The sequence below is a fragment of the Venturia canescens genome, chromosome 2 (assembly GCF_019457755.1).
Source record: "Venturia canescens isolate UGA chromosome 2, ASM1945775v1, whole genome shotgun sequence".
Classification (NCBI taxonomy): Eukaryota; Metazoa; Arthropoda; class Insecta; order Hymenoptera; family Ichneumonidae; genus Venturia; species Venturia canescens.
This window is the reverse complement of record NC_057422.1, coordinates 24,098,580-24,109,174: the sequence shown is the minus strand read 5'-3', so window position 1 is coordinate 24,109,174 and position 10,595 is coordinate 24,098,580. Positions and strand designations below refer to the sequence as shown.

The window sequence follows — 10,595 nt, the reverse complement described above, 5'->3', positions numbered from 1 at the left end:
TTGCGGAATTAATAGAATTGCCGAGAGGAATTCGTTAAATTAAAGATTTACATCCGGATCAGAGTCCTAGGTTAAGAATTATCGTAATTTCGTGTTCTGTCACCGAGAACCAGTGTATCGTAATTTCGTAGGCTACGCCTTACTTTCGTATCGTAAATTGTATCGTTTGCATTATATCCGAGAACAGATGTTCAACAGAAGTGACAAGTGTTAATCAAATATTATATTGACGAAATTACTAACTGGAAAATTTGGGAAATTTTTAATATTATCTTTGTTTCTTATTCTGTTTTCTAATAAATTATATTTGTAATCCCAGCTCTGCATTCCCGTAATTATTTTCCTCTAGAAGGCTCACACCCCTCTACCGAGAATATCGAAAGCTAGTCCGGTCAATTCTCGAGCCTATTTCTTTTGTTTAATATCAAAAATTTGTCGAGGAGAAAACCTCGACCTCGAAAAAGTTTTTAACGCTATAAATACATTGAGTAAATCACTTTCGATTCAAATGAAAATTTATATCTATTTTTTTATTAGATGGCTCTACAGAACAGGATATTGCAAGTAGTGATGACACTGAAAAACACGACCTGATTTTATGGCTGCAAAATAACGATGGTCCATGGGTCACGATAATCACAAATTGGACGGAAACTGCACCGGAAAGAAGAAAAATTCTCATCGCATCGAATCTTTCAATAAGAGAGTATCTACTCAGTTACCCGGTTTTTAAAAAATCCAAGAGAGCTTACGAATTGGTAATTTAGCATTATTTCAAATTTTGACTTGATTACCTAATAATTTAGAATCAGGCAATATATTCTGATTCTATTTTTCAGCTGGAAATTGACTTCGATACACTGTATCCAGAGGTGTCGAAAAAAATCTATGCCCTTTGGCCATTGCTGCAGAAATTTTTGATTCAAAAGCTACCAAAAAATAAAAGTGAGGTGGCTGTTACGATTACAAATCCATATAAGTAATTTTTTTTATGTTTTACATTAATTTGAAAATTCAATATGCATCAAAATTTACCAGATATTTTTCTCTGTAGCCGCTCAAATGTCATTCCTATTGATGCACATGAGCCAAATCTTTCGCGTTATTACCGCCCGAAAACAAGCAAAAGCGGTTCCCAACTGTCGACCATCGAAGGTAGAAATGCAAGAAGGTTTCCTTCTTCATGTGAAAGTAAGTCTCTTTTCTTGATATTATGGATTTCTAAGCGTGCTTTTTAAAGATACTTATTTAAACCTGATTTAACTAAATTACAGATAATCGGAGATTTGGACTTGAAATTGAGGGAGCGTCAAAATCGACTGAAACGGTTTGGTTGTCAATTGCAACCCACAGCAGCTATTATCGGACCTTCATTTGACGAAATTCAGCAGTCTTTCGTCATCCTGGATGGAGATATTCGATACGAAGTCGAGTCTCCACTTAAAGCTATCGACATCACTTTCAAGAGCTTCTACGCGCTGGATGCCCAGTATCCGCCAGAGGCCAGTCAAATTTGGCAGTTCTTCCAACGAGGAGTTTACGGTTTGCCCGCTAACAAAAAGTACGATGCCTACTGCAGCGATTTAGAAAAAGTGTTGCAGGAGTTTTCAAACAGTCAAGTATCAAAAACTGGACCAGAATTGTAAATCTTGACTCTTGATTTATATAATTTTCAACAAAAATGCCGAAGTGCTACGAATGTCACCTGAATTGCTCAACCATACAGAGATTAATTACACACTTGAAGATCAATCATCGAATTTCAGATTCGTATATATTTACTTGCGGAGAAGATTTATATAATCGATCTTTTGGGTCAAAAAATTCATACCGGAAACATCTTCAGTCAAGTCATAATCAAAAAAGTGACGATTCAAAAAAACAATCAACCGCAGTAGTGTCTGATACTTTTGAAGAGGCAACATATACAAATGAGTGTGAAATCGTTCAATCACCCGATATTTCGAGTTCAAATTTTTCATCAACATTGACAAAAAGTGCAGAATTATTCGTAGCGAAATTATCCGCTAACCCACGTCTCCCTCGAAACCTAGTTCAAAACATAATCGGCGATTTAAAAGATTTTTTCAACGGTAAATTTGTAGAGGCTATGAAAACTCGAGTTTTGAACGCTTTGACAGAATCGTCGACAGATCAGGCGACCATTCAAGAGATTCAGTTAATGTTCAATAAGCTCACCGATCCTTTTGAAAATCTCGGAACAGAATTTTTAAGATTCAAACATTTTTCGAATTCGGGCCAGTACATTGAACCTATTACTTATGTCATCGGTATGACTAAAGCTCCTAAACCAACTTGTAACAACGTTCGCGAAGTCAACACAAAAATAACCGGTCAATTCATACCGTTGCGCGCAGTTCTTAAAAATTTTTTGGAATTGCCAAATGCTTTGAATGACATATTGTCGTACATGAATGAGGTTTCAAAATCGTCTCAAATCGAAAATTTTATCCAAGGTGAATTATGGAAGTTCAAAATATCGAGTTTCAAGCAATCTAATTTGATTCTGCCACTTTTCATTTTTTTTCATGATGTTGAAGTTAATAATCCTTTAGGATCGCACAGCGCAAAGCTAGGTGCAGTTTATGCTTCCATCGCCTGTCTACCTAACGAATGTCGTTCAGCATTGCAAAATTTTTTCCTCGTGCTTTTGTTCGAATCTGATTCCAGAGTAACGTATAAGAATGAAAACATTTTGAAACCATTAATAAATGAGCTAATTTATTTAGAAAAAGAGGGCCTCACAATAAACAGTATGCATGAGGTGAAACAAGTTTATTTCGTCACAGGTCTCATATTGGGAGATAACCTTGGGTTGAACGGAATTTTAGATTTCGTGGAATCGTTCTCGGCAAATTTTTTTTGCAGAATTTGTAAAATGATCAAAATGGATACTCAAAGCGCTGTAGAGGCAGCACCAGAATTATCCCGAAATAAGGACAATTATCAATCAGATTTAATAAAAAATGATTCGACTCTCACAGGCATTAAAGATTGCAGCATATTCAATGATATTCCATCATTTGACGTTTGCAAAAATTATGCTCTTGATACAATGCACGATTTTCCAGAGGGAATTTGTCATTATGACATGATAGAGGTTATTGCAGGTCTTACAGATGGAAAATGGAAAGAATTCGATCTGGAAACGTTAAACGACCGACTACTTATGTTTGAATATGGTCCTATCGATAATTCTAACAAGCCCCCTTTCATAAACAAAGATGCTCTAAAAGGAAAAAAATTAAAAATGACAGCAGCAGAAATGTTCCATTTTGTAAGATTGTTTGGTGTCCTAATTGGAGATCTTGTTTCTCACACGAATCCTTTCTGGAAATTGTACTGTTTATTACGCGAAATCCTCGAAATTGTAATGGCCCGAAAATTACCAAAGACGATGGTTGGTAATCTTCGTGTATTGATTGCGGAACACCATAGGTTATATATGGAATTAACTGGAAATTCGTTTAAGCCAAAATTTCATTTCGTTACTCACGCGCCTGAAGTTTTTCTCCAAAGTGGCCCTCTTAACAATATATCATCGATACGTTTCGAAGCGAAACATCGAGATTTGACTAGTCCAGCCTCAGTAAATACTTCGCGCATCAATATTTGCCGTTCAGTGGCAATAAAGCATCAATTGGCACTTTGTTATCGATTTATAGAAAATAAAAGTATATTGCCTCCCATGAATATTGGCTCCAGTAACACATTAAATTTAAATCGATCGGTAGATTTTTATGAAATTCTTCCGTCAGAGATACGCGACCAAAAATGTTCTCAAACGAATTGAGTTGAGTATAAGGGCACTACATTCAAACCTAAAATGGCGTTGATAATAGGAACTCGAGACTTGTCTCCAGAATTCGGTCAAATCACACACATTTTTGTTAGTCATGATATACTAGGTGATGTACCGATATTTCTGTGTAAGCGTTATCTCACTTTAGGTCTAGATAGCCACGTATTAGCGTATGAAGTGGAATTGATAGATGAAAAAATTTGTGTTATAGCGACAAATTTAGTCGATCCTCTTCCTGTGTACGCTCACACAATGTCAAACGGTGCAAAATATATTGTATTGCGTTATTGCATTTAAGCTTAAATATTTATGTTTCTAGCATGTAAAGTTTTTTATTTCCAATAAAACATTGTACAGAATGAAAATTGATAAAATGTATGACATTTCATTCCGGAACCCTGACCTTTTTCAATCATACTCATTTTCATATGAAGCATTTCAATTGCTAGTGTGCCCAACTTTGTACACGATGGGACCATCAAAGAACGCGACAGATTTACAATTGAACTAAATCAAATGTCTGAAAAACGTTCTTAAATCCAATTGAAAAAAGCCTTATTATATTAGTAAATACAGTTTTCGAAATTTTATTTTGAAAATCTTGAAAGATATTCATCTGATTTTATATCTGGAAAAAAATTGAACAATTGCAAAAATGAGAAAACGAGCAATAATGAAAAAAAAAATTGAGCACAATGAAGCACCCCTTAAAAATTTGTAAACTTTTTCTTTTATAATAAATACAGTTTTCAAAATTTTATTTGAAAATTTTGAAAAAAAATTATTTGATTTTATTTCTAGAAAAAAAATTAAACCATTGCAAAAATGTAAAAAAAAAAATCGACAATTTTTGAATTATAAGCACCCCAATTATATAAATTTTTATCGACACAAGTATGTTAACGAGCATACAAATTCATAAGCGATCGGTAGCATAATGGATAGGGCGTGTAGGTAGGAAATCATAGGTCTCAGGTTCGAATCCCCGGCTCAGGTAGGAAAAATTTATTTGGTATATATCCGTTAACTATGTTTGGAAAAAAATAAGTTTGAACAATTGAATAATTCTCAATCGATATACATTTTTTCGATTTATTTTTATACATAATAAGTTGATTGTACATGCATGTATGTTTTGGAAATGAAGTGGAATTATTTTGGAGCATAAAAACCCTATATACTGTAACGCAATTTTTCCCGCGAGGGTACGATTGGTCCCTTCTCGGCTCACCCGTCTCGTCGGCTCGCACGACTCTCCGGCCACGAGAGTGAATTGGGCGCCAGGTACGAAGTGCCGTCGATTACTCGACTTTAATTTTATTCACTCTCTACGATGGTGACGCCAACAGATCACGATACTCAGAGTGCGCGAGAGACACGAGTGACCGAGGACGGTCCGGCTACTCAGCTCAAACTGAGATACAGAAGGTAGAGGGGGGGATCCTTGGGGAAAAGTAGCAATCAGGAACGCAAAATAACATAATCGGCACAAGATAGTAATTTGGCAAAATATTCACAATTTATTCAACTCCGTGACGACGCGTAAAGTTACAAGAAAGACATTAACATTGAACGCCGTGAACAATCGAGAACAACATAATCAAATACGAGATTCGGTAAATTTTTAATGATCGGACAAAAGTTCAGGCCATATAATACAAGTGACGGGTAGAATCTGGATAATGAAATTAATAGAGCTGATCTGTCGCTTCGCATATTCGCACGCCTCACATTCGTTATTCGACACCCACGAATTGAGTGTCTCAGGTAAACGCAGGTAACACGTAACCAGCCGCGAGGGCCGTAGGTAAAGCGCAGGTAAAGTTCATCAGCCGCGAGGGCTGGAGGTACGATCAATCAGCCACAAGGGCTGTAGGTAAAAGGTAACCGGTAACAAGTACCGTAGGTAATGCGCAGGTAAAGTTCATCAGCCGCGAGGGCTGGAGGTACGATTAATCAGTCGCGAGGACTGTAGGTAAAATTAATCAGTCGCGAGGACTGTAGGTAAAGTTAATCAGTCGCGAGGACTGTAGGTAAAACTAGTCGTCAGTCGCGAGGACTGCAGGTAAAGCTAATCAGTCGCGAGGACTGTAGGTAAAATTAATCAGTCGCGAAGACTGTAGGTAACGCGTAGGTACGAGGTAAACGGCGGCAAAGGCCGAAGGTAAAGTACTAGTGTGAGAAAATGCGAGCGACAAGGTAATGACGGACTGATAAATAATTTAAGTAATAGTTAACGTAATAAAAGAATAAGGTATCGGAAAACGGTAATACGTCGCACGTCGGTTAAACTACGAGAGAACAATAACACGCGATACAGAAGAAAGGAACGAAATATAAAAATAAACGCGAACGCAACTAACCGCCGTATAGTCCGTAGCGCGACAACAAGTACGAGAGAGAAAGCACGAAAACATCGCGCGACCGGGCGCGCTCGCTAGAGCCCTCGGCGCGTGCAAGGAGAGAGAGACAGAGGTACTCGAAAGATATTGCGCGTTATATTCAACGCCTTCACAAAACGAAAAACTCAAAGGATATAATTCTAATAACGACAATTTTACGGAATTGAATGCGCGAAATTATTGAACCAACTTGAAGGAATCGATTTGCCTAGTTGAGCGTTACTTTATCAAAATTCGAGACCCGGGAAGTATCGGCCGCAATCTCGCACGATACTTCGACTCGTAAGTCTCTCGAAACGCCATATAAATCTGAACTAAAACTCGGAACTAGATTCCGAAAAAGAAAAATATGAAAGCTCAACAAGACAAACGATTCGGGGAGATAAAGAACGGACTTACCGAGGGATCCAACTCGCCGCACAAAGGAAAGGCACGATGATTTTCGCCAGAACGCAGACTCGCCAGTACGGTGCTCGGAACTAGACTAATTGTGCGTGCGAGCGGTCCTCGGTGTTCGGCGCTCTCCCCACCACTCGGACCCAGCACCGCAGCGCTCACACGCCGGGCGCGAACTAGCGTTCGGCCTCCCGGCTCGCGTATTCGCGGTAAATTCAAAAGTGAAGCGCGTACGGAAATTACTTTCCGCACCGCTTTTACGCTATTTTTAATTGCACGATGTTCCTCGCTGCTCTCGCCTCTTCCGCCCACGCGAAATGCTCCTCCCGACTAAGTGGCTGTGATCCGAGTGCCTTTCCTCTTGGGGATCCGGCGGGCATCTCTGAAAAGGCAGAGGGGAGGCCTCCCTCATGACTCCAGACGTCATGAAATCACGGTGGGCCCACGACGATAAGCCACCAGGCAATTGCAGCACCTCTCCTCCAGGAAACTCCCCCGAATCCCACCGACCGAGGCGCCGTATTGCACGGACCGTGGCACCCGAATTCGCAGCTGTGCGGACGGTGCAACTCTCGGTTGCTACGGCGGGAGAGGCACGGGCGGCGTTCAACGGATGGCCTATGCCAGCGTGTCCTCTCAGCCGTCCGCAGGTCGAGAGTGATGTTCGAAGCTCGAAGACGACGTGAGAAGAGTGCTCCCCGCGGGCGAGATCGGTTTGAACAGCGAGGTAGTGCGGGAGGTATAAATTAGCGATGCGCTCGGTCCAACGTGGCGGAGGCAGGGCCAAACCTCGGAAACTACAGTAGATTTCTGAAATATTGTAATCAAGGTAACTCACGAAAACTGAACTCTTTCTCTCTCTTCCCAACACGGGCCAGGAATAGGTAAAACAAAAGGTAATTGTCGCGCAACAGATTATAGGCGCGAATCCTTAAACTAAAGCTTAACATTACGTAGCGGTGAGTCTCGTTCCGAACATCGCCCGACGAGTCGCAGTGGCGTCAAAATGGGCCGCAAACCCGGTCCACTGGTCGACACGGTTCGCACGAGTGGCGGGGCAAAATGTCACGTCACAATACCGATCCTGCAAAATCATTTGCTCGGCTAGCAAATTATTTGTTCGGGCAGCAAATAGTATAAGTTCGAGGTAATTTGGTAAATGGTATATAAACAAAATTAAAGCTGAGGCTTGTGCCTTTGAAGATGCGCTTGCAAAACTAAGGACAAAATTTTTTATCTCCAACCGCGGTTCAGTTGAAAACGATAAAAATAACGCCAAAAAGCGAACCGTTTCAATATGATGTAGCACACGTAAAAAAAGTCGTAGAAACTTTTCAAAAAAAAACCAAATTGAAGCCAAATGTCTCTCCTTTGAAATGCGCCTTGTTGCATTCCGATATATTGAGTAGCGGCGTCGTGGCACAAAAAAGAGTGCGAGAACTTTTCCAGGCTTTTGTCCGGAAACTTTTGACCGGTAAACATTAGGGTGGTCGTTATTTGGGTCACATGTGAATTTCTCAAATCCCCTGGTAAAAACACAATCAAGGTGTATAAAAAATGAGGTGTGAGAATTTTCAAGACGCCCAGAAAATTTTAAACTGTGCCCCTAGAGGTTTGAATTTTAAAGGCAAAAATAAATGTATTTTCTCATGCTCTCACTCAATCGTTTCTCCTACGTTTAATATTGGTGAGAAAAATCTAATACTCAGCACATATTTTGTGTATATTATAAGGTATGAAATTTATTTTTTTTAGATTTTTCCAACAACTATTATTATAATTACCAGTGGTACACAGATAACCTTATTTTTGACTTTTTAAGTTATTCACGTCGACCATTGCTGGTTGTGTCTGTTGCTATTTCAATAAAATTTTCGACTATATCTATAAAATTCCATACTTAAAAGTTCAATGTTTGTAAAAGCTCTGGAAATTCTCTAGAACTAAATTTGAATTTCAAATTTAAACAAAAAAATAATTTCAAATAAATAAAATAAATCGTATGAAAAATTAACTATAAAATACCATTTGGTAATATATTTCCGCTTTAAATATTGTTTACGTTCGATACCTCTAGGTCACCTGTAGCAAACTCATTATAAAGAAAATCAAGATACCAGCTCCAAGTAAGCAGTCCGTCAAACGTTTACGTGGAAATATATTACAAAATGGTATTTTGTAGTTAATTTTTCGTACGATTCGAAATTCGGTGATTTTTCATAATTCGATGTATAAAAATATAACACATGTAATTTTATCGTCCATAAGAGTTGAATCTTTAATTACAATAATTTATTTCATTTAATTGAAATTATCTTTTTGTTTAAATTTAAAATTCAAATTTAGTTCTAGGGAATTTCCAGGGCTTTCTCAAAAATTGAACTTTTAGGTACGGAATTTTATAGATATAGTCGAAACTTTTATTAAAATAGCAACAGAAACAACCAGCAACGGTTGACGGGAATAACTTAAAAAGTCAAAAATAAGGTTATCTGTGTACCACTGGTAATTATAATAATAGTTGTTGGAAAAATCTAAAAAAAAAAAATTTCATACCTTATAATATACACAATATATGTGCTGAGTTTTAGATTTTTCTCACCAATATTAAACGTAGGAGAAACGATTGAGTGAGAGCATGACAAAATACATTTATTTTTGCCTTTAAAATTCAAACCTCTAGGGGTACAGTTTAAAATTTTCCGGGCATCTTAAAAATTTGCATACCTCATTTTTTATACACCTTGATTGTGTTTTTACGAGGGGACTTGCGAAATTCACATGTGACCCAAATAACGACCACCCTAATACACATACGCATATCCGAAAACGATCAAGCACTCGAAGTGCTAAATTATCGTCGAGTCCAAAGATACGTGCACGCACGCGTTTGCTATTCAATTTATAAATAAAAGAAAAATAGAAGAAACGCTTACCCGTTATGTACTCCCGGGGTAACGAGAGCATCATTTAGTTTACCATCATACACGCATCCGTTAAAATCTCCGTCACACAAAGGCATATAAGATGAAGTCATCACGATTTCTTTCTCACGCGAGCGGAGGAATCTTTTGCTGACCACTCTTATCAGCAGAAGTCTCCAGACGCTACCCGCTACTTCCATCCGGTCGCGATCTCACGAGGGCGGTACAACCCCCTGGAAAACTTTCATACACTCACGGTAATCAGTTTCGACAATAGCCCATTTATGAAATATTCGACCAATAAATTCTTACCTGCAATATTTGGTCCTCCGTACCCCGGTCGTGGATACCGTCAATAGCCACCCCTCGCAAACCTGTTCACAAGAAAATTTATTAGCATTTAATTTCATGCTCCATTGTCAAACATTTTCACCTACTTCATCTCTTCAAATCCCGGAAAGCGATCATTCAGAGATAATTAATGGTCAAATCAACGACCAATTAACCAAGGTTAATTAATCGTTGATATTCTAATAAACAAACATGTAACGTTCCCTCGTTCCATAATTATAAAAAGGGGGGAAATAAAGCGAAATCAATGGATAACTAATCTTTATTAAATATCCAATGATTTCGACGAGAATATAGGCATATTTCTCCACAACGCAAGATAAAAAGTATGTAAAAGAATAAAGCGTGCGAAAGAATAGAATATATAAAAAGAATAAAGTATATGAAGCGCAACTTTGTACTTACGCTCGAGAAGTCACTCCCGAAGACGGTCGCTTATCTGAAGCAGTGATGTTCCATAGGCTCGCAATAAAACCTTCTGCGCATGCTTGAAAAACCTTCCAGAGCGGGAAATATCCTTCAATTCAATAACTAAATATAAGTTTCAACACTTCATTTATTATCTACATATATATTGGTGTGGGAAAAATATATACATATATATTCAATATGTATTTTTGTTCTTAGTAATGCTTGTTGAGAAAGGGGAAGTGGTAATTTTAATGAAATAAAATTTTCTAGATTTTTTTTTAGTTAAAA

General features: G+C 38.2%; 1 protein-coding gene and 1 long non-coding RNA gene across 2 annotated transcripts; both read left to right on the top strand.

The window, feature by feature from the left end:
- The first annotated feature begins 913 nt into the window (after positions 1 to 913).
- On the top strand, positions 914 to 1,368 carry LOC122406940 (uncharacterized). Its single transcript, XR_006260113.1, has 3 exons — positions 914 to 979; positions 1,055 to 1,191; positions 1,275 to 1,368. It is a non-coding gene; the product is annotated as an uncharacterized lncRNA (long non-coding RNA).
- A 1,756-nt stretch (positions 1,369 to 3,124) lies between these two features.
- Positions 3,125 to 4,120, top strand: LOC122406301 (uncharacterized). Its single transcript, XM_043411696.1, has 2 exons — positions 3,125 to 3,725; positions 3,864 to 4,120. The coding sequence occupies exons 1-2, from the start codon at positions 3,191 to 3,193 to the stop codon at positions 4,118 to 4,120; spliced, it is 792 nt and encodes a 263-aa protein (XP_043267631.1). The 5' UTR covers positions 3,125 to 3,190.
- The last annotated feature ends 6,475 nt before the right edge of the window (positions 4,121 to 10,595 follow it).

Excerpts from the sequence above, each read along its gene's own strand:
- LOC122406301 (XM_043411696.1), top strand. The coding sequence starts at position 3,191 with ATGTTTGAATATGGTCCTATCGATAATTCTAACAAGCCCCCTTTCATA. Across the intron at positions 3,726-3,863 it reads TCCCATGAATATTGGCTCCA|GAACTCGAGACTTGTCTCCA; the intron begins GTAACACATTAA and ends CGTTGATAATAG.